The 24,878-nt window shown below is 29.7% G+C and overlaps 2 protein-coding genes across 4 annotated transcripts; both read left to right on the top strand.

Annotated features, from left to right (window-relative positions):
* The first annotated feature begins 1,988 nt into the window (after positions 1–1,988).
* Positions 1,989–23,474, top strand: LOC137832457 (ankyrin repeat-containing protein At5g02620-like). Of its 3 annotated transcripts, none has more exons than XM_068640625.1 (6): positions 1,989–2,087; positions 2,338–2,421; positions 3,150–3,599; positions 3,702–3,791; positions 5,001–5,404; positions 5,578–6,452. In XM_068640625.1, exons 1-6 carry the CDS (start codon positions 2,060–2,062, stop codon positions 6,256–6,258), a joined length of 1,737 nt encoding a protein of 578 aa, XP_068496726.1. In that variant the 5' UTR covers positions 1,989–2,059; the 3' UTR covers positions 6,259–6,452. The 3 variants fall into 3 exon arrangements, with proteins under 3 accessions (XP_068496726.1, XP_068496728.1, XP_068496727.1); XM_068640627.1 differs by lacking the exons at positions 2,338–2,421; positions 3,150–3,599; positions 3,702–3,791; positions 5,001–5,404; positions 5,578–6,452 and adding exons at positions 18,467–18,532; positions 19,725–20,174; positions 20,277–20,357; positions 22,116–22,540; positions 22,724–23,474 and having other exon boundaries at positions 2,002–2,087; XM_068640626.1 differs by lacking the exons at positions 1,989–2,087; positions 2,338–2,421; positions 3,150–3,599; ... (1 more) ...; positions 5,001–5,404; positions 5,578–6,452 and adding exons at positions 18,079–18,192; positions 18,467–18,532; positions 19,725–20,174; ... (1 more) ...; positions 22,116–22,540; positions 22,724–23,474.
* On the top strand, positions 7,743–8,683 carry LOC137832459 (fasciclin-like arabinogalactan protein 12). The gene has a single exon (XM_068640628.1). The coding sequence runs from the start codon at positions 7,826–7,828 to the stop codon at positions 8,681–8,683; it is 858 nt and encodes a 285-aa protein (XP_068496729.1). The 5' UTR covers positions 7,743–7,825.
* Positions 23,475–24,878: the final 1,404 nt, after the last annotated feature.

Below are 24,878 nucleotides of genomic sequence, written 5' to 3'. Positions count from 1 at the left end.
TCTGTTTTATACTTTAGTTTGTTTTATCAAGTGATAATATTTTATGTTGTTTTCAACCACCAAAAAAGACATAGCGAGGGCCAACTCAAAATCATGTAATTTTGTTAGTTTTGTTCTATTGAATTGATGTTATGATTGTGAATTTGGATCCATGATAATTGAGGAATGCAATGTTGCTATATGGCTCATTGTTGTTCATACTTTTCTGGGTGTCTCGTAAATGCCATTGATATTGTTGCAATCCCCGAGACTAATTGACTTTCTAGCCGTTGAAGATGGAATTTCCATCGTGGACATTTATCATGGGATGGAAGTTCGCCTTGGTCTTATCTAAGGGACCAGTGTACCCAAGTATTATATAAATAAAATTTTGTTGTTATTCTAGTAACAAAAACCAGTATCTTATGGTCCAGGCTTGTATATGTATATATTTTATTTCAGGAAATAAGTTATGGTTTATTCTTTGTGCCTCGACTGACATTATTTTCTTTTCTCATTTTAAGGAACGTTTCTCTTGTCCCTTTATTCTTTACGTCTTTATTTGTGAAGTTCTTTTGTCTGAAGTAAACTACATTAGCAGTTTGATCCAATGGCTTTCACTCATTTTTTTATCAGCAAAAATTAAATAAATTAAAAATATATATTTTAAAGAGTATCCCAATCTTTATACATAAATTCATCTATTGCACTAGATAGCAAAAAACAATAGATTATGCAGCAAAAGAGGAAAATTCTAGCATTGTAAAGAAACCCTCTTAGCAGCTGATATTCTTTTTTGTACACCTCAAGCTTATCCTGTCCATAACCTTTAACATGAACTTGAAACTGCTGTAATGTACTTGCACCTATGCTCACAGTGGTACTTCTGCTACGCTACTCTGCTGCAGTCATAGCAGTTCAAAATTCCTTCTATATCATTCCTCCAAGCTTCCTTCCTATAGCTGCCTCAAACACCTTCCAGATGCTATTACACGTTAGATGAGTGGCAGGGAAGCTGGCAATGGTGGCTGCATACTCAAATGAGTTTTCTGCAGCTGGCCCCACACAATCCTAATACTTGCTGTCATAAAAAGAGGCCTGGCCTAAAAAATTCCTCTCCCACTACCACACCACTCCATGCCATTCTCCTGTCCTACCACATCGTATCTAAATGTTTATAACTTCTAATAAAACAAAAATAAATCGCAATGATGCAGCTCAATCCAACGATTTCACTCGTTATATCTAATCATTTATAACTTGTTAATAAAACAAAATTTATATTTTAAGAACTGAGATTCGGGCAGTGTGAAAGCAAACTGCGGAGGATCTGTACCTTGATTTTCTAGCTCATATTTTATCATTTCATTCATTATTGACCAATGAGCTTGTTCATAGTTGAGCTGCAGTAATTCTGATTTTTTTTTTATTATTAGAACTATTTCAAATTGTTTCTCTATTTAGTTAGACTTACATGTAGCGCATGCTAAGAATAAAGAAACAAAACTTAAGGATAAAAAAAAGTGGCACCACATGCTATGTATCTACAAACAAGCCGAGCCTATGTATGAAACCAATTTTTTATTATTATTAAAGCTACCATTTAAAGCACGCTCAATTATTATTATTAAAGTATTAATGCTAATATTTGTTTATCTGTGTCCTGGTTCCTTAAGTTAAATTAATTTAAAGATTGTACCCAAAAAAAAATAATTTAAAGATGCAGGGAATATTGTGTGGATGTAAAAACGTGCAACAGAACAGTCTGGCTGAATATGTATATGACACCCGTTGAGGAAGGAGATTTGGCAGTAGAATTCAAAGTCCGAGGAGTGATCTATAAAATATTAATATTTTATTTTATTTTTGAACTTAAAATATTAACATATTATTATCTTATTAAAATATTTGTCGGGATGTATTATTTTTTATGTGAAAGTATAGTTCTTGCTCAAAGTCAACGTGAAGGAGCTATATAATGGAAGTCCAAGGCAAAGCAGGATGTTAAGTGACCCTTTTAAACCTTCCCCAAATTCTTTTCTTTCATTATCCTCTCTCTTTCCCAGTAGCCGGAATCAGAATGACGCCGCAAATTACCAAGCCTGAGAGTATGCTTTCTAACTTATAAATCACGTCGTTAATATTTTCAATTCTAACTTCTGTACATTAATGCGTACGTTTTGTAATTTCCTTAGTATTATGTATAAGCATAAAGTCAATTATAAACGGTATTTACTTTCTAAATTTCAGTTCCTAGTTGTATAAATAACATTGCACTTTGCGATTTTTTTATGTATGTTTCGGTTCTGATTTTAAGAGATCGTAATGACATATATCCTTTGATAAATGCATCTACAGATGGTAGAGAACTGAATATTGTTGTCCATCAGACAGAGGATTCACAATTACTGCCACTCGAAACAAGTTTCCCAGAACTGAACAGTATGATTTTTAATTGGTTTATTTGTTGTTTTTCCATTTGAGAGTTATTTAAGTTTCAGTGACAACTTAATTGAGATCCAATAAAAATATTAAAAAAATGAGAGATAAGGACATTTTAGGCTTTAGTTTGTTTAGATAATCCTCTTATGATACCTTTTTGTATTTTAATTTTATTTAAGTCTGATGAAACTTTTGAAATGGATAAAAAATAATGTATATATATAGAGATATTAATGTTTAATTCACCAATTAGTATAATACAAATTTGTTTGATAGACAGTAAGTGGTGCAAGAAGAAATGACTATTAGTTTCATAACTTATAAGTTATTTTTAGTTAAATTAGAAAATAAAGATTAAGTTACAATTATTAAGATATATAGACTGTCTTTCACAACAATAGCTAAAAAACTAACTTATAGTTGGTAGATGAAAGTTCTTTAGTTATGTTTGGAAAAAACTATATATTGAAATGTATCACCATCCAATGTATCTGACTAAACTAATATTTAACACATTTTCGTTACCTTATTTTAAAAAATTGGAAATTATAGTGAGCAAAGGCTCTTTATCATATTAACGATTCATAAAACTTACTAAATAAGGTTACGACATATATTATGAATGAAACACACACACATATATACCCTAAACCAAAAAATTATATTTAAAATTTATATATATGCCAAAGTTATAAAAGAAATTTGATTATAAAATGCATGAGATGCAGAAACGGAAAAGAGGAAAATATACATAGGAGCAGCTTCAGGAAATTGGAGAGAGGCTTCATCCTATGATTCTGAAATTCATTCTTATTGGTGGCGAATTCCATTGGACGATGTTGGAATAACAGCCCTAGACGTCGCAGTGAGAATGGAACAAACTGGTTTTGTAGAAAAGTTGGTGAAACGAATGGAGCAAGAAGATATGGAAAAGGCCTTTTGTTTGGCAGCGATAACTGGAAATGTGAAAATTGCTGAAATTCTTCTTAACAAGAAGAGAAGTTTGCTATGGATTAGAGACAAAAACGATATGCTTCCAATTCAGTTAGCCTCTTCAACTGGGCACATTCTAATGACAGAATTCTTATTTGAAAAGACTTCAAAAGACAAAGAAAACAAGCTACCCCTCCCAGACATTAAGAAGCTATTTATCTTCACCATCAACAACAATATTGACAGTAAGCTCATGCACATTTCTTTAGCATATTTAACGGTTGTATGTTATGATTCCATTTTTTTCTTACGCATGTCTTCTTCTCTTAACTCTCGGCATATGACAGCCGTCACATCAAAATTATTGAAAGCGGAATCAAAACGGCTTACAGTTGAAAACGAAGAGAGGGTGACCGCTTGGGAAATGCTTCCTCAATGTGAGTTCTCACAATCCTTAAACACTTTGTTTTTCTCACTCTAATTCTAAAGCAAACAGCCTATTTATCTGAGGAAGTCAGTATCTATTATTAATAAAAATTAATTAATATTGTAAACTTGTATAACTTTATCATGTGTTATAATATTAATCTTTGTTTTTTTAATTGATCACTTACTTCATCATAGGAGTACAATCATATTTTTATTAAAAAAACCCTTTTATCCTTATCTTATTTGGTAAAAGAAATAATATTTATCCTCATGTTTCACTTAAAAAAGCGGAAATATAAAATATTTTTTATTCTATTTTAACATACAATAAATAACGACAAAAGAGGAAATAACATTATCTCAGAAGAAGAGTTACAACTATCTCTATAAATAAAAAAATAAAAAAGAAAGGAAAATCGAAAAATTTATTCATACTGTTTATGTGAGTAAAATATTACTCTAAAATTCAGAAAAAAATTCTTGAGCCAGAACACTAGTCAATCGAACAATATCTATTATGAATATTCAAACCAATTGTGGTTAATATCGATATATTTACTAGCTACATTCTGTCTGATTACAACGAAAATTTATATTCTTCCAACTTTCAGATAAGTTCTTTAAAAACTACTATTCCTGTAGTCTTCTCACTCGTAACTTTTCATAACACATTATATGGTAGACTTAGTTGTATCGCATTGTGGTTTGACTGTATCCTCCTTTTATCTAACTATGTAACTCATAATCAGTTCTCACCTTCGAGCTCCTTTGTTAGATCTTGTTAGTCAACCAAAGCATGTAATTTTTGTTTCAATTCCAAAAAGCATGTAACTAAAAATGAGTGTAGATTATATTTATTATCATCTTTAACTATGAATTAATAGCTCTACAGCAATACACATTTTACATTTTGAATCTCCCAATGATATCTTAGAAGAAAAAAATCTTAAAATAACTGCATACTCTATGTATTAGAAGAAAATATATATAAAAAAGTATTTAGTGGAAAACCTACTTTTCATTTAACATAACTTACTTTAAATAATTTTATTTACTTTTTATTATATGTGTAATATATTCAAACAAAATTTTTCATAAATCTATCTCAAATGTGACTCTCAGGAGTTATTGTCTAGATATTAATTAAGATGGGCTACTACGTAGTGATGACTTTATTTGATTAAATAGTGTGACTAATGATTTAAACTCAATGGCAGTCCTTTGCAAGGATACGGTTGGCCATCAAGATGTAGGTTCGGTGTATAATAGAAGAGAAAAGGAGAAAGATACTATCAGTGCACAATTGTCAAAAGCAATGTTCAATGCAGCAAAAACAGGAAACACAAATATTTTAGAACTTATTTTGAAGCACTATCCTAATTTTATATTTGAAGTGAATTCCTGCAAACAAAGCTTACTTCACATAGCTATTCTACATCGACAAAGATCTGTATACAAACTAATATTAAAGAATGAGGTTGCAAAGAATGTTCTGACAAAACTGGTTGATTCTAAGGGTAACAATGTGCTTCACTTAGCCGGAGAGATGAAACAAGCTAAAAACCAATCCAGATTATCAACACACTATGTTCTAATGAGCAGTGAGGATAAATGGTTTCAGGTACGTATATATACACGATTATTTGTAACAATAATGTTTTTCCTCTTTACTTATTCTCTGTTTTACACGTTCCTTAATGCATTTATAATACTTTTCTATAATTACTTCACTACGTACTTATTTTTTTTATCTTCCTCGTTAAACTAATAGTCTTCACTTTTAACCAAACACAGAACGTAGAGAAAATAGTTCCACCTGCAATGAAAACTATGAGAAACAAGGAAGGTTTGACTCCTAAAGAACTGTTCTATAGGAGACATGAAGAGTTGCATAAAGAATCAATATCAGGACTACAAGATGTGGCAAATACATTGTTAGTGGTAGCAACTATTGTCATCACCCTAGGGATCACCGCAGGTATGACCGTTCCTGTTGAGGATATTGATAGTACACGTACTCCTTTTTTTTCGAAGAAGATATGGTATACGTTTTTCTTTCTATCGCTTGCATTTGGAACATGTTCCTGTGTTTCGTCAATGTTCTTCTACGCTTCAGTTATTCTTCCTGCATGTTGGGCAAAACCAAAGGATGAGTCTGTCCGATTGCGGCAAACAAAGTTGGTATTTGGGAATGTGTCGCTTTTCGCCTCACTTGCACTCATGTTTAGTGCTTTAGTTTGCGGTTGCATATTGATCTTTGAATTCTTATCCAGTTGGATCCTTTATTTCATGTGTGCACTTGGTTTAGTGGTATTGGTTGTGCATCTTACACTTGATTATAACCGATGGATTGGCATTGCGTGCTCGGTGCTAGCTTATTTGGAGGATGCTCCAACAAAGGCAACAATATTATGGCCAATCTACAAGATAAATCATGTCTTCCTCACTCTCGCAAAGAGAAAAACTAAAATATGATTCAATGAACTAAAATATAAGATTGTGCTCAAGGGTTTTGGAGGAGAGTATGATGAAAAGTTTGCACAACCTTTCTTGTTTTAAGAGTGTTTTACATTTCAACTGCACCTGTAATTTGTTTTCTTTGTATTCTATTATTTGTTTGTTCATTGTAGACATTTGAAATTTGAAGAACATGAAATCACTTATCCTAATCAGTCTAATAAATAAATTGTGTTCTTTTGTATTTATGGAAATTTACAATCACCATATATCAATATTGAGTATTATTAAAAAAAATACTAAAATATGAAAAATATTATTAGTAACATTTCATTAAAGGTATATGTACTAATAACTTTTAGTAATATTTTTAAATATTAATAAAATTATTTATAACAAATGTTAGTAAAAAAATTTAATAATATTTTTTATGATTATTTGATAATAACTGTTATTAACATTCTTGAGTATTATATTTAATTATTATACTAAATATGACTTTTGGAATTGAAAAAAAAAAGTGTCAATGCAAATTTTTAGCAAAATGTTTTTATTAATATGTGAAAGTAATTTATTAAAAATTATTAAACATTTAATAAAATGTTCCTAATTATACTAGTAACATTTTTTATTAATTTTATTTTAATATTTCTATGTGGCTATAGAAGTACTGATACAAAAGAAGTTAAAATCAAAATCATATTTTTCTTTGAGTGTAAGTAAAATCAAAATTTCAAACTTTTTAATTGCATAATCTCTTAAACTTTATTAGAAAAAAAAATTATCTGTTTATATCTACATAATTATCTCAAAAGTATTGCATTATATCCAAACTTATTAAAAGCTTTATGCACACGTTTGAGAAAACTTTCTCCATTACAAGATCTTTCTTTTAAGATGGGGATTTCCTCTCTAAAGAATTGGTACTCACATTATCTTCATATTCTAAACATTCATATCGTTTCTAAAGAAGACTTTGAACTATCTGCCATTTTTATCTAATTTTGAATTATAATAAACTATTATTGAAGAATGAAGATTGAAGATTCATTCACCACCTCTTATAATACACCTATTAACTTTTCCAACAAATTTAAAAAAGTAGCACAGGTTCCTTGTCATTCTTGAAGATGAGTAGAGCAGGTGTCCCATTTGAACGTTATTATAAGGATTGCAACATTGCATCTGATAGTCTCCAGGAACCATCCTTTCCCAACTTACATTTTCTCTTATTTCCTTATCTGTATGAAATATTAATGTATAATATACCTTTTATCTTCTCACAACCAATCTTTCTTTCTGCACTTCTAAGCAAGAGGCAGCCGCAACAACAGTGAAATCCCCTTCTATCCCCTTATCAGACTTGACATACCACCTTAATCTCCGAGCACTATAGCTTATTTTCATAACTGCACATTAATTTAACAACCAATCATTTATAGCATCGTCTATAAAACCAGCATGTTCCATTAAAAATTTCACACAACAAACAATCACTGTAATGTAATAACAATAACCTGTTAATCGCAAATTTGCACATTTCCAAAAGCAACCAATCAATCTAGAATCTTTAATTGCCAAAAAGATGATGAAGCAATTCATCTTCTATTTCCATCTAGTACTTTTGGTTTTCACATTTTCTACCCCCACTTTAGCCCAGTCACCTGCTGAAGCACCTAAACCCCCAGCCAAACCTGTCCCTGCCACACCTGCTCCAGCTCCTGCAAAACCATTGGTCCCTTCATTACCCCAATCACCCATGACTGATTCTTCTTCTAATCAAGACATCATCAAGATTCTAAGGGAGGCAAAATCATTCAACACGCTAATCCGCTTGCTCAAAACAACACAAATTATCAACCAAGTAAATGCAGAGTTGGTCACTACAAAATCAGGAGGAGGCTTAACCTTTCTTGCACCTGATGATGGTGCCTTCTCACAACTCAAAGCAGGTTACTTCAACTCTCTGGATGATCGCCAACAGAAAGCATTGATACAGTTTCACGTTCTTCCGTTTTACGTCTCAAGCTCTAATTTTGATTCCCTTAGCAACCCAGTGATGACACTGGCCAGTGATAGCCCCAATGGGTATCAAATAAATGTGACTGCATATGGGAATAGTGTGAATATTTCGACTGGGGTGGTGAATGCCACTCTCACAGGCATTGTATACAGTGATAAGACACTTGCCATTTATCAGGTGGAGAAGGTTCTTGTCCCTTTGGATTTCTCAAAGCCTAAGCCTCCAGCTCCTGCTCCCACTTTGGCAAATTTAAATGCGCCTAAATCTGATAAGGATAACGCATCTGCAGAAGATGGTGATCAGGGAAAGACAAACAGGGCCACTTCAGCTGCCAATGCCATCAACTTAATCAGCTTTCATGGAACAATTTTGGTGTTCCTCGGTGTTGCTTTAGTCGCTGCAGTAACAATCCCCGTATAAGGAATAGCCCTAATTGTAGGCTGTTCCTTTCCTTTTCAAAACAAGCTTTATCTCATGTGTATTTTTTCCCCATTCAAAATACTTAGAGGAACACCTCTGCATCTCATTCTCCTCCGCTGCAAAACTGTTTTGCCATGGTTCCACTGATTCAAAGATCGCTCGAAACCACTCCGTAAGTCTTCTTAACAATACCTTCTGATTCTCCTAACAACAAAACAAACTTCTCCCTTAAATATCTTACTCTGATGAAGTTGAATCATTCCATGATAAAACTCTCTTTCACAGCGTGGACCTTCCCTACCTCTACATCTAGCAAGCATTCTTTCTACGTAGCACCCTTCCAACCATTTCGTACATTCCTCTTTAACTATGAAGCTGATAACATTTTTGTCCTTTCCACCCAACTCCCTCCTTTTACGCCCTTGCTCCACCACTTGTGGAAGACTGTCTTTGCTCCTTCGTCCTCTACACCTTTCTCTGCTGCAGTGGTTTGTGTACGTTTTTCCACTCTTTCAACGTTTCCTCATTCCTCCTGTATTTTTCCCAATTAACTCTCAACTTACATGTCCAAATCCATATAAGATTTAACCTGTCTATATATAAAAGTTGAGCACTTTTAGGTGTATCATTTTATTTTTTTATTTATTAAAAAATAAAATAAAATTCAATCTTTTCTGTGCTTCTATGCTAACTACGTCCCAATCCATATAAGATTCAACCTGCTTTCCCGTGCTGTTAACTACCTCATGAAACTTTACAAAACCAAATCTTTTATTTCTAAAGTTCAGTCTATTTGATATAAAAATGTCTTTTATTCTTCTTTTTTTTTTTGAAAAATTTTCCACATGACATGATCATTTGAGAAGTTAGAGAAGAAGAAGCTAGCCTCCATGCTCTAATCAACCTTAAGCTAGGTCATGTTTATTCTTCCTTCAAACATGGAACCAAAAGATGAGTCTATCCGCTTACAGGAAAATAAGGTGAGATTTGGTAGTGTGACACTTTTAATATCTGCTGGATTCATGTTGTTTGCTTCTATTGCCAGTGCCACATTGATCTTTGAATTCTTATCCAATTGGGGCCCTTATTTCACCTTTGGAGTTGGTTGCCTGGTATTTCTTGTGCATTTTACACTTATCATGCTCTGTGGAGTAACTATATGTCGCATTTGCTGCTAACCTTCTCCAAGGTAGCTCCACTGAAGTTGGAACGATTGTTATGGCCAATCCGCAAGATATATGAATCCTATCATTCATTCAGAAAAAAATGGCTTAAATTAGTTGGAATAAACTAAGTACGTATGACTGTACCCTAGTGTTCTGATCTGAGTGTTTTATAAGATGGCAAGTTAGCAAGAACATTTATTTTCAAGACTGAGTGAGAGTGAATCGGTTGTATGCCTTTTAAATTTCCAATCTACATCTTTCCTCAAATAATAAACAGTTTGCGCTTGCCATATATGAAAAAGATTTATCGGAAACCGCACCTTGATCAAATACATATGCCTCCTGAAATCGTGAATGAAAAGCATTATCTTTCAAGCACTAGATGACCATTTATGCTTTACCAGCATATTTTTTTTAATCTAATTAGGAAGAGGTGATGAAGGCAACTCTTTTATCTATTTCATATTGTGCATCAATCAAACAATGTAACTATTGATAAATTAAGGTGATCGAAAAAGTGTATAATGCAAAAAGAAAAAAGAAAAAACAAGAATCAAGAACTTGGCCTCAAACCCTGATAATCTTTTTCCCTCCATTCTATTTAGTAGCTCAAAAGCAAAGAGGCCTTTGAAAGATAAGGAACTCATTAGGTTTTAGTCCTGGTCAATTCTTTTTTTCATCAGAAAAAAAAATTAAAAAAATAAAAGTGCTATGAGTGGGTTGGTTTGGCATCAGCGGTTCACCCGGATCCTAAAATGCATTTATCACAATTTAGGATGATTAAGGAAAATGAAGTTGTCAATCAAATCTGATCTTGTGTGTGGATAGTAGTTTTAGAAGAATTGTGGAAACAAAGGAATAAAAAGATCTTTAAAAATGGACGTATTTATCATGTCACAACTTAAAATTTGGTCATGAGTAACTGCGAAGGTAAGTTTAGCATATTTTTTCTACTCAGATTAATGTCTTGAACCACTGGTATGTATGAAATCTATTAATAATAATAAAAGGTAATGGTTTATCGGCTGAGAGGAGGTAGGGAGACAATGGTCCTTTATGGTATAGGAGGTGCAGTCGTCTCTTTTGTTTTTTAGGATGTGAAGGTAGACGCTACGTTTTTTTTATCAGCAAAACATTGATAAATTAATTAAAGATGATACTTTAGGAGTGTCTCAACCCTTATACATAATTCAAATCATGTTACTTAAACAACATTCCCAAAACTAATTTGAACCACCTCAACTTTTGAGTTGCCTCATCATTTCAAAACCTTCTTCAAATTGCTATAACTGCTGAATTAATTCTGCAATAGCTGCAGAAATAATTACTGCATAATTATGCAGCTAAGTGTTGACAAAAAAAACTATATAAGAGTAAATTGGTTTAGGTGTACATGTGTTTTGTTTGTTGTATCCGAGTTGAAGTATTTCGAAAATATCTTCATTAAAAAAAAAAAAAAAAGTCGAGTTCAAGTAAAAAAAAACAATTTATAATACATTCACAGCTGCAACTATATCTGTATAAAGGGTTTCAAAAAGAATAATCTAGTTTATTCTTTAGTTTCGTCTTTTGCTCCAAATTGCTGAAAAATTCATTGATGTCAAATGTGATAGAGAACCGCTACCGGAATCCGAAAAAACCAACTTGAAACTACCTTCTTTTCCGACAGGTAGATTCAACCTTCCAGTTAAACAGAATAAAAGAAATTAATGAAAATTTCAAAAAAATGTTGTCAACTGCATCCTTAGCAGTTTGATTCAAAAGCTATAAATAGTTGGATTCAATAGTTATAAAAAATTATATGTAATTGTTTATACTTCGTATAGAAAAAGAGAATAATCTGATAAATGTGTAATAGTAACTTGTTTTCTCATAGCAATTGAATTTTTTAATTTTGTTTTTATGCAAAAAAATTTCTTTATTATTTTCGTTTAAATATTTTTCTTGAAGATAGAAATGTTTATCATTGTAAATATCGTTCATGCAAATCTTGTGTGAAACGAATTAAGGAATTAGAATTTTAACATTAAAATTTAAATCTCGTATGAAAGAAATTAGGACTAGTGAATATATCGATTAAAAAAATTACATTAAGATAGTTTATAACATTCAACTCAATAAATATTTATCATCATCACCTAATATCATCTTAAGTTGGTAGTTTTGGATATATTTTTAATTTAAAATTATCTTCACCTTTTTAATTTTTTTATCCATCAATGCCTTTAGATCTTTCTATTTTATTACTAAAGACAAGTCCATTAACAAACAATAATTGAACTTTTCATTTTATTAATTGTAGGATTTGGTATATATTTATCAAGAGTTAACAAAGGTAGATTTTAATCCAACAAATTTCAGTCATTATATCTAATTATTAATAAACTTCTAATAAGATAAATTTCATATTTGAATTAATAAAATCTGACCAGTTTAAAATTAAACTATATCTTGATTCTTTAATTCATATTACATCGACGAATGAGCATACTCATATAATTGAACTGTATAGTAATTTTAAATTTCTTTTTAGTCAGTATGAAAACTATTTCAAATAATTTATTGATTTAATTACACTTAAATGCATCACATGCTAATTAAGAATAAAGAAACAAAACATAACAAAAAAACAATTGATTTAAAGATGCAAGGAATATTGCATTGATGTAAATGCGCGTAACATAACAGATGTGAGACCTGGAGGCATGGCAGTAGAATTCAAATTCATCATGAGGTTTACAAAATGCAAACACTCTTTTTTATATATATACAATGAATAAAATGAATAAATTAATTATTGAACATACCACATAGATTAAAAATATTTTTGAGTCAATTAAAAATAAAAATATTTAATAATATATAAGTAGGTTGATTAAAAATAATAATATATCATAATATATAACTGAATCAATCTTATTTTATAAAAATAAATTATATTTAAAATCTATTCTTAATATAAATATATTTATAATAAAAAAATCTTCCAACTACCAGTGTTACAACTCATAACTCATATTTTTTTAGCAAATAATTAATTAAATTAAAAAATAAAAGAAATATTTCAGGAATATCTCAATTCTTATACAACCTACTCTCTACATAGTCATGCATCCTGATTACTATATTTTACAAATAGTTCATAACAGAATAGAGATTACAATTAAAAAGTTTGTTTCACATTTGTGGATTTTGATCCACTCCCTAAGATATCAACAATAAACCCTAAACTCATATTCTTATGTTAATCTGCTAGTTTGCATATGATCTATATCCAAAAAGACAATAGTTCATTTCAGATAGCATTCTTGCCATAATAGCACCAATATACCAAAACCAAAACAGCACTGAAGCTAACCAAAGATTGTTACATTCCTGACCTTGCTGCCTAATATAATAACACTACATATCCATACTATGCCTACACAATTGAACCAAAAGCTGCGTACAAAGTTGCATTGGGACACAAAAATGTACATGCAGATGGGTCTTTATCAGCTACATGAGTACACCCTATGCATCCTTGATCAGCATGGCAGAACCCATACCCTATACCCAACTCTTTCTCACCCTTTGTATGTGCACGGTCAGCACCTTTTCCAGAGTTTCTATTACAGAAAACAACATTGCCCTGCTCCTCCAACATAGGTGTAAACTCCCTCAAAATTTCATATTTGGAACTTCCTTAAACTTCCTTCTAACAACTCCAAAAATGCTGCTTATGCACATACATCCTCCTTCCTCCAATAAAAAATCATTCGCTAACTGCATAATTATGCACACCAAAAATCAACTTTCTGACACCTCCAAACCACCTTACAAAGCCCCGCAAATAGCATTTACAACCAAAAAGACAATAGTTGTTACTCAACCATAAAAATTGCCATACCACGTATGAAATGCTGCATATAGACAACATATTTCAAAAATCTGTATGTTCCTCGTACATCTATATGTTCCTCCGTTCTGCAAGTTCGTGCTGAAGAACTGGGCAGTCTTTGAGTGATAAGACTCATCTCCATTTGAGACATGCAAGCACGTGTTCTATTGACTCTTCTAAGCCTTCCCCAATTTCTTTTCTTTCAATTTTGTGTCCATCAAATACATTATTTTCGCGAACAAAACTATCAATGATAAAGATTGTTTTCACCTGCTGCCTCTATTTCAAGTAGCCGGAATCTGAGTTATGAAAATTACACCACAAATTTCTGACTAAGATGCAATTACCAAGCCATAGAGTGTGTTTAATGCTAAATTATGACTTGAATTTAGAATTATGATATTGGATTTAAATTTAAAATTAAAACTGAAATTGATATAAGAACATCTATATTCAAACTACGTTTTCATTTAGAATCAATTCGCTAGTTGGTTTTATAAATGAATTTGGATTTGAAATTACAATTAATATTTTATTTGAATTTAGAATTCGAACTGAATATGATTGAATTTGAGTTTGAAATTACAATTATTTTTTTAATTGGGAATTAGAATTAATATAGTTAAGTTTCAAAGTAACAATATCTTTTTTTCATCATGCTTAAAATTGACTAAATCAACTTCATCAATTTTATTTTACTTAGCACTGGTGTTAATTTGACGGACTTTATCATTTTATTTTTTTATTATAATTTTTATAAAACTTTAAATACATTGACATAACTACATTTAATTAAATTATATCTTTTAAATAAATAATGAAAAATAATTAAATGAAAATGGTGAACTAGTTCAAATTTTTAAGAGATTATAAAAATTTATGTGAATCTGATTGGATTTTGAGGATTTAATCATTATTTTTTATTGTCTTAATGGGAATTATACATTACAAAAAATTCTTTTGTTTTTCTTCTTGTGTTTAATTAATTTTTTCACTTTTGGATTTAACACTAAAAAATATGTTTATTAGCATGGGTCAAAAAGAGACATTAACTATAATAAATGTACGCAAAAGTAGGACCCAAGTGGTGTGTTTTTCCGTAGGCCTAGCCTACATGCTCCCCACACAAAATTATATTTTATATTGTTTGTTTAAAGAAGCGTAGGCTTAGCCTACATGTTGGCCACATAATTTTCAAACAAGCGTGGATTAGCCTACATGTTGCCCACACAAAATTATATTATATTTATATTGTTTATTTAAAGAAGCATGAGCTTAATCAATGGAGTAGCCACACAATTTTTAAACAAGCATGGCTTAACCTTCATAATTTTATTACATATTTAAATTTAATTTAAAAATATATATATTACGTTTACGTGGGCTTAACCTACAAAATTTTAAATTTTTATTATTATTTATTATTTATAGTTCCAGTTGTGACCGTTTGACCCACACAATTTTTTTTTCTTTTTTTTAGTTTATATCGATATAACCCACGCTTTATTTTATTTTTTTAATAATTAAGGCTTAGTGGACACTATTTAGGGTTCCTAACATCATCTTCACTTTTTTTTGCAGCTAATTTTACTTTTTGGTGTAGTGTAATCTCTCAATGTATTTGCTTACTATTAAAAGTATATTTTTCTTACATGAATTTAGTCTACTTCTTCAATGTTTTTGTTTTATTTTTTATTTTTTATTTTTTAGTTTTATGCTATTTTTCATTACACATGTTATAAATTTTTAAAAAGATTACATCATTTAATTAAAACGTCCGTTTTAATGTTGGAGTTATTTTTTTTAATTTTTATATAATACTGACTAGGCTGATACTATAATAAAATAATTAAATAATATTGTCCACTAGTGTAGGTTAAATTGAAGAGTGTGTATTTTTTATCAACACATAAAGTTGTGTTTTGTTTTGCTGTAGTATATGTAGATTACATTAAAATTTACTCCTAATGTAAAAATTATTATCTCAAAGCCAAAATAAATAATTATTTAAAATCATGCCATTTTGGTCTTTTTTTTTTCTTTTTTGATGATTGTAAGATTTTTTTTCTTATAAACAATAAAAAAAAAATAGTATCAAGACACTCATATCAACTAGACTAAGTAACAACAAAATCAAACGCTAACTAACTTTATAAAATCAGCCGTATACAAGGCAAATGATCCAAAACCCAATTAGGATAGGAAAAATAAACTAATCAGGACTTTGCAAAAATCCAAGATCAAACATTTACTTGCGCCGAAGCTAACACATCTGTCACTCCTCCATTAAAGATGACCGAGTTCATATGTTTTCAGATTTTACTCACAATTCTAACCCATTAAAGATGACCGAGTTCATATGTTTTCAGATTTCACTCACAATTCTAACTCAAAGTGTATGATTTCTTGGACTTCCATGGTTTGGGGATCCAAAGAAGAGTCTATTTTAAGATCTTAAAGCTGATTCAGACAAAATGAGAATCTGTATTGAAACGTTGTGTTGTGTTATAGATATTTTTCGGACTTAAAATCAGACTTTATCCACACTTTCTAGGATGACATAAGTAGGTATATATAAGTAATTTTACGGAATCTGTTTTATATTTAGTTTGTTTTGTCAATTGATAATATTTTAAGCCACATTTCAATCACCAAAATTTCCATGGTGGACATTTATCATGGGATGGAAGTTCGCCTTGGTCTTGTCTAGAGACCAGTGTACCTATGTATTATATAAACAAAATTTTATGTTGTTATTCTAGTAACAAAAAGCATTATCTTATAGTCCAGGCTGTATATATAGTTATGGTTTTAGTCTGAGTTTAATGGTTAAAAAAATTTAATTATTACACTAATTAAATTTTATTGTTATATTATAATTATTATTATATTAATTAGTATGATTATTAATATTAATATAATTAATAATATAAATATTATTTATATATTTAATATCACTCATATTATTATTATTATTTAAAATAATAATATTATTAATTATTATAATAATATTATTTATATTATTATTATTATTCATATTATCAATATCATTAATATTATTATTAATAATATTATTATATTAATATTATTAATTTTATAATGTTAATAGCATGGATATCTATTAGTTATGATTAATATTTATAATTATTATTTATTATTGTTATTATTTATGAATATTAATTATGATTTTATAATTATTTATATTATAATAATATATAATTATTATGATTAAAATTATTAACATTTTTAAAATTATTAAGATTATTGATATTCTTAATAAAAATATTTATACTAATAATTAATAATAACATTGAATTTACTTTTGAATATAAATTAATGAGTAAAATTTTTGGATAATATAAAATTTACTTACGCATAATGTAAGTAATATTCTGAAAATAAAACTGAATTTACCTATAAATTTAAATATATAAATAATATTTTATAGATAATACTAAATTTATATATGAACTTAGATATGTGTATAATAATCATGATAATGCTGAAAAATTTGTTATCCAATGGCTTTCGGTGATCGTATCTAAATGTTTATAACTTCTAATAAAAAATTCGCAATGATGCAGCTCAAACCAACGATTTCACTCGTTATATCTAATCATTTATAACTTTTTAATAAAACCAAATTTATATTTTAAGAACTGAGATTTGTGCAGTGTGAAAGTAATCTGTACCTTGATTTTCTAGCTCATATTTTATCGTTTCATTCATTCTAGATCATGAGCACGATCATAGTTGAGCTGCAGTAAATTTTTATTATTATTATTAGAACTATTTCAAATTGTTTCTCAATTTAGTTACACTTACATATAGCGCATGCTAAGAATAAAGAAACAAAACTTAAGGATAAAAAAAAGTGGCACCACATGCTATGTATCTACAAACAAGTATAGCCTATGTATGAAACCAATTTTTGTTTGATTATTAAAGCTATACCATTTAAAGCACGCTCAATTATTATTATTAAAGTATTAATGCTAATATTTGTTTATCTGTGTCTTGGTTCCTTAATTAGTTTAAAGATTGTACCCAAAAAAAAAAATAAAGACGCAGGGAATATTGTGTGGATGTAAAAACGTGAAACAGAACAGTCTGGCTGAATATGTATATGACACCCGTTGAATTCAAAGTCCGAGGATTGATACTTTCACACCCATAAAATAAAATACATCTATAAAATATTAATATTTTAATTTATTTTTAACTTAAAATGTTAACCTATTAAAATAGTTGTCGTGATGTATTATTTTTTATGTGAAAGTATAGTTCTTGCTCAAAGTCAACGTGAAGGAGGTATATAATGGAAGTCCAAGGGAAAGTACGATGTTGTAGTGAACCTTTTAAACCTTCCCCAATATTTTTGGCAAGCAAAATTATCTTCTGTCTCTTTCCCAGTAGCCGGAATCAGAAGATGAAAATTACGCCGGAAATTACCAATCCTGAGAGTATGCTTTCTAACTTATAAATCACGTTGTTATAATATTTTCAATTCTAACTTCTGTACATTAATGCATACCTGCACTGTTTAAGTTTTGTACTTTCCTTAGTATTGTGTATAACCATAAACTCAACTATAAACGGTATTTACTTTCTAAATTTCGGTTCGAAGTTGTATAAATAACATTGCACTTTGCTATTTTTTTACGATTTTTTATGTATGTTTCGGTTCTGATCTAAGAGATCATAGTGACATATATCCTTTGATAAATGCATCTACAGATGGTAAAGAGCTGGATATTCTTATCCATCGGACAGAGGATTCACGATCACTACCAGAACTGAACAGTATGATTTTTAATTCCTTTATTTCTTTATTTGTTGTTCTTCCATTTGATAGTTATTTAAGTTTTGGTGACAACTTAATTGAGATCCAATAAAGATATTAAAAAACATGAGAGATAAGGACATTTTAGGCTTTAATTTGTGTAGCTCATCCTCTTATGATACCTTTTTATATTTTGATTTTATTTAAGTCTGAAACTTTGAATAGGTTTACTAAAAAACATGTTGGATCAACTTTTCAAATCGATAAAAATAATATATATTAATGTTTAATTCCGACCAATTAGTATAATCAAATTTGTTTGATAGACTAGAAGTGGTGCAAGAAGAAATGACTATCAGTTTCATAACTTATAGCTAAAAAAACTAACTTACAGTTGTAGATGAAATTTCTTTAGTTATGTTTGGAAAAACCATATATTAGCAGCTATATGAAATGCAGAAATTGGTATGTTGATTTGATCTTCTACATCAATTTTATTTATGATTTTTTTAGTATTTTTAATTTTCTTTTCTTAGCTAATTTGAGCTTTTTACAAGTAAATTTTATAATTTTAATTTTTACTTTTATATATATATATATATATATATATATATATATATATATAAGGCAACCGTATAAATATTCGGAAGTAAGAATCTAATTTAAGCTATTAAAAGAATGAAACTGTATCCGATGTATAACTTCTCCTCTCTGATCAAATGAGTAAATTCTCATTAATTTATAATTTGTTGTATGAGTATTTTATACTTCCTTATAATTTTTATAATTAATTCTCAATTTTTTATAATTGCTATCAAAGTGTATCCTATTGTTAGACGAAAGAGCAAGCGGCATGAATTTTATCTACTGGTGAATGTTTTGAAATAATCTAAATTTGAGTAATGTTAATTCTATTCGAACCTATACATATATTGAAATGTATCACCATCCAAAACTGTATCTGACTAAATTAATATTTAACACATTTTCATCACCTTATTTTAAAAACATTGGAAAATTATAGTGAACAAAGGCTCTTTATCATATTAACGATTACACAAAACTTACTAAATAACGTTACGACATATATGAATGAAAAACACACACACACACATATATATATATATATGTGTGTGTGTGTTTGTTGTGAACTGAAACCAAAAAATGCCAAAGTTGTCAAATAAATTTGATTATAAAATGCATGAGATGCAGAAACGCAAAAAAGGAAAATATATACAGCAGCAGCTTCAGGAGATTTGAGTAAGGCTTCATCCTGTGATTCTGACATTCATCCTTATTGGTGGCGAATTCCATTAAACGATTTTGGAACAACAGCCCTACACGTTGCAATGAGAATGGAAAAAACTGCTTTTGTAGAAGAGTTGGTGAAACATATGAAGCAAGAAGATATGGAAAAGGCCTTTAGTTTGGCAGCGAAAACTGGAAATGTGAAAATTGCTGAACTGCTTCTCAAGAATGAAAATTTGCTATGGATTAGAGACCAAAACGATATGCTTCCAATGCAATTAGCCTCTTCTGCTGGCCACGTTCAAATGATAGAATTCTTATTTAAAAAGACTTCAGAAGAATTATTAAAACAAAAGCTATCCTTCCCAGACATTAAGAAGCTACTTTTCTTCACCATCAACAACAATATTGACTGTAAGCTGATGCACATTTCTTTCGCATATTTAACAGTAGTATGTTATGATGCCATTTTTTTCTTACGCATGTGTTCTTCAATTAACTCTGGGCATATGACAGCTGTGACCTCAAAATTATTGAGAATATCAAAAAAGTTTGTTGACGAGGAGAGGTTGACAGCTTGGGAAAGGCATGATCAATGTGAGTTCTCACAATCCTTAAACACTTTGTTTTTCTAATTCCAAAGTGTTAGCTTCTGAGTCTAATTCTAAAGCAAACAACCTATTTATCTGTTATTAATCAAAATTAGTTAATGTTGTAAACTTGTATAACTTTATCATAAATGTGTTAAAATATCAACCATTATTTTTTTTTAACAGATCACTTACTTTATCATAGCAGTAAAATTATACTTTATAAACAACACCCCTTATCTATTTTTTTTATCACAAGAAACAAATAAATAAATATGAACCCTAAACCCTAAATATAAACCACTTTAGGGGTGGTCCAACCCATATATAGAGCATAATATATAAGTTCCTTCTAAACAACCTAACTTTCTAAAACAAAGAACAACAAACAACCCAATCGAAGATGTACCTCTTATAAAAGCTCACTTAATTGAAAACATATAATGCACCACTCAGAGTAAGTAAAACTAGCAGAAACAGTTTTAAATGTTACTCAGGACCAAGCCTTTAATTATGTCAAAGTGAACATTTGCGAAAGTCGATCACCCCTTACATAGTTTGGTAAAAGAAAGTAAAGAGAGAAAAATAACTTTTTTTATTTTTTTTATGTATAAAAATGCAAAGTGTAAAAGAACTTACTTTTTTTTCACTACAATTTGTATCCATTTGCTGTCCTAGAAATATATACCATCTAGTCTATTATCATAACTTCAAATAACAATATTTTACTAGTTGTGCCCCTATTCTGTATTATGGAGATTCATGATTTAGAGAACTATGCCTTAAAAAGCGAAAATACAATTTTTTTTTTCTGTTTTAACACACTATAAATAACGAAAAAAGAGAAAAAAAACAGTTTTGATCAACAATCGAATTCAGTTAATTGATAAAAATTGAGAAATTCTCGGAAGAAGAGATACAAGTATCTATAAATAAGAAAATTGAAGAAGAAAGGGGAATCCAAAAATTTATTTAAGTTTGTTTATGTGAATAAAATATTACTTTAAATTCCATAAACAATCTTGAGTTAGAACACTAGTCAATCGGACAATATCTAGTGTGATTCTTCAAACCAATTGTGGTTAATATCGATATATTTACTTACTAGCTATGTTTTGTCCAATTACAATGAAAATTTATATTCTTCCAACTTTCAAATAAGTTCTTTAAAAACTACTCTTCCTATACCTTTCATTGGAGTCTTCTCACTCATAACTTTTCATAACACATTATATGATAGACTTAGTTGTATCACATTGTGCTTTGACTATAATCCCCTCATTTTACCTACCAATGTGGCTCCCAATCAGTTCTCACCTTCGAGCACCTTTGTTGGATCTTGTAAGTCAACCAAACCAAAGCATGTAGTTTTTGTTTCGAGTCCAAAAAAGCATGTAATTCAAAATGATTGAAGATTATATTATCATCTTTAAATATGAATTAATAGTTCTATAGCCATACATATTTTACATTTGAATGTCCCGATGATATCTTAGAAGAAACAAATCTTAAAATAACTACATACTTATATTAGAAGAAAATATATAAAAAAAAAGTATTTAGTGCGAAACCTACTTATTTATTTACTTTTCATTATATGTGTAATATAGTCAAACATATTCCTTCATAAATCCAACTCAACTCAACTGTGATCTCATGAATTACTATCTAGATATTAATTAAGATGGACTAATGTGTAGTAATGACTTTATTTGACTAAATATTGTATAAGTGAATATGACTAATAATTTAAACTCAATGGCAGACCTTTACAAGGATAATGTTCGCGATCAAGATAGTGTAGGTTCGGTGTGTAATGGAATGGAAAAGGTGTGTAATGAAATGGAAAAGGAGAAAGATACTATCAGTGCACAACTGTCAAAAGCAATGTTCAATGCAGCAAAATCAGGAAACACTAATATTTTAACACTTCTTTTAGAGGACTATCCTGATATGCTATTTGAAGTGAATTCCCGCAAACAAAGCTTACTTCACATAGCTATTCTACATCGACAAAAATATATATACAGACTAATATTAGAAAAGGATGTAGAGAAAGTTATGACAAAACTGGTTGATTCTAAGGGTAACAATGTTCTTCACTTAGCTGGAGAGATGAAACAAGCTGAAAAACAATCCAAATTATCAACACACCACGTTCTAATGAACAGTGAGGAGAAATGGTTTCAGGTACGTATATATCTACACGATTAGCATTTCTTTGTAACAATAATGTTTTTCCTCTTTACTTATTCTCTTTTTTACACGTTCCTCAATGCATTTATAATACTTTTTTTATAATTACTTCGCTACGTACTTATGTTCTTTATCTTCCTCATTACACTAATAGTCTTCACTTTTAACCAAACACAGAATGTGGAGAATATAGTTCCATCTGCAATGAAAACTATGAGAAACAAGGAAGGTTTGACTCCTAAAGAATTATTCTATAAGAGACATGAAGAGTTGCACAAAGAATCAATTTCAGGATTGCAAGCTAAGGCAAATACATTGTTAGTGGTAGCAACTCTTGTCATCACCCTAGGGATCACCGCAGGTATGACCGTTCCTGTTCAGAATATTGATGGTACACGTACTCCTTTTTTTTCAAGGAAGATATGGTATACATTTTTCTTTCTATCGCTTGCATTTGGAACATGTTGTTGTGTTTCGTCTATGTTCTTCTACGCTTCGGTTATTCTCCCTCAATCTTGGACAACACCAAAAGAAGAGTCTGTCCGGTTGCAGCAAACAAAGTTGGTATTTGGGAATGTGTCACTTTTCGGCTCACTTGCACTCATGTTTACTGCTCTAGTTTCCGGTTGCGTATTGATCTTTGAATTCTTATCCAGTTGGATCCTCTATTTCATTTTTGCACTTGGTTTAGTGGTATTGGTTGTACATCTTACACTTGATTATAACCGATGGATTGGCATCTTACACTCGGTGCTAGATTATTTGGAGGATGCTCCACCGAAGTGGGCACCAATATTATGGCCAATCCACGAGATAATTCGTCTCTTCCTCACTTTCTTAGAGAAAAATGCTTGAATGTGATTCAATGAACTAAAATATGAGATTGTGCCCAAGAGTTTAGGAAGATAATAAGATGAAAAATTTGCACGACCTTTCTTGTTTTAAGACTGTTTTACATTTCAACTACACTTGTAATTGTTTTCTTTGTATTATTTGTTTGTTGAGGGTAGACATTTGAAATTTGAAGAATCCTAGTCATTCTAATAAATAAATAGTGTTCTTTTTATTTTTATGAAAATTCACAATCATCATATATTATATATATTATATAAGGTATTATTAAAAAAATTACTAAAATAAGAAAAATATTCGTAACATTTTATTAAAGTATATGTACTAATAACTTTTTATAATATTTTTAAACATTAATAAAATTATTTATAGAAATGTTACTAAAAAATTAATAATAATTTTAATGATTATTTGATTATAACTGTTACTAACATTCCTGAGTATTATATTTAATTATTATACTAAATATGTATGACTTTTGGAATTGAAAAAAAAAAGTGTCAATGCAAATTTTTAGCAAAATGTTTTTATTAATATGTGAAAATAATTTATTAAAAATTATTAAACATTTAATAAAATGTTACTAAATTATATTAGAAGCCTTTTTTTATTAATTTTTTTAATATTTGTAAATGTGGCTATAGAAGTACTGAAACAAAAGAAGTTAAAATCAAAATCATAATTTTTTTCCAGTGTAAGTAAAATCAAAATTTCAAACTTTTTTTAATTGCATAATCTCTACATAATTATCTCAAAAGTATTACATTATATCCAAACTTATTAAAAGCTTTATGGACACGTTTGAGAAAAAAAAAACTCTCTCCATTACAAGATCTTTCTTTTAAGATGAGGATTTCCTCTCTAAAGAATTGGTATTCACATAATCTTCATATTCTAAACATTCATATCCTTTCTAAAGAAGACTTTGAACTATCTCGCATTTTTATCTAATTTGAATTATAATAAACTATTATTGAAGAATGAAGATTGAAGATGAGTAGCTCAGGTTCCTTGTCATTCTTGAAGATGAGTAGAGCAGGTTGAACATTATTATAAGGATTGCAACATTACATCTGGTAGTCTCGAGGTACCATTCTACCAAATGCTCCTCAGCATTTCATACTTTATTTTTCTCATAATAATGGAACAAAATTGTTCTGTTATCTGACACATAAAATTAACTAATCCCTTGACAATTCAGCATTTGGGGACAGGAAAAAACTGATAAGTACAATGGTTCAAGATTCTCAGGAAGGAAGCATAATCATATATTTCAAAAGGAAAAATCTAGTTTCCCAACTTACATTTTCTCTTATTTCCTTATCCGTATGAAATATTAATGTATAATATACCTTTTTATCTTCTTACGACCAAGCTTTCTTTCTGCACTTCTAAGCAAGAGGCAGCCGCAACAACAGTGAAATCCCCTTCTGTCACCTTATCAGACTTGACATACCACCTTAATCTCCGAGCACTATAG

This window comes from Phaseolus vulgaris, chromosome 6, assembly GCF_000499845.2.
Source record: "Phaseolus vulgaris cultivar G19833 chromosome 6, P. vulgaris v2.0, whole genome shotgun sequence".
Lineage (NCBI taxonomy): Eukaryota > Viridiplantae > Streptophyta > Magnoliopsida > Fabales > Fabaceae > Phaseolus > Phaseolus vulgaris.
This window is presented reverse-complemented; position numbering and strand designations above follow the sequence as displayed.

Coding starts and splice junctions, on each gene's coding strand:
- LOC137832457 (XM_068640625.1), top strand. CDS start 2,060: ATGACGCCGCAAATTACCAAGCCTGAGA. Junction 3,600..3,701: donor CATCAACAACAATATTGACA/GTAAGCTCATGC, acceptor GGCATATGACAG/CCGTCACATCAAAATTATTG. Junction 3,792..5,000: donor TTGGGAAATGCTTCCTCAAT/GTGAGTTCTCAC, acceptor ACTCAATGGCAG/TCCTTTGCAAGGATACGGTT.
- LOC137832459 (XM_068640628.1), top strand. CDS start 7,826: ATGATGAAGCAATTCATCTTCTATTTCCATCTAGTACTTTTGGTTTTC.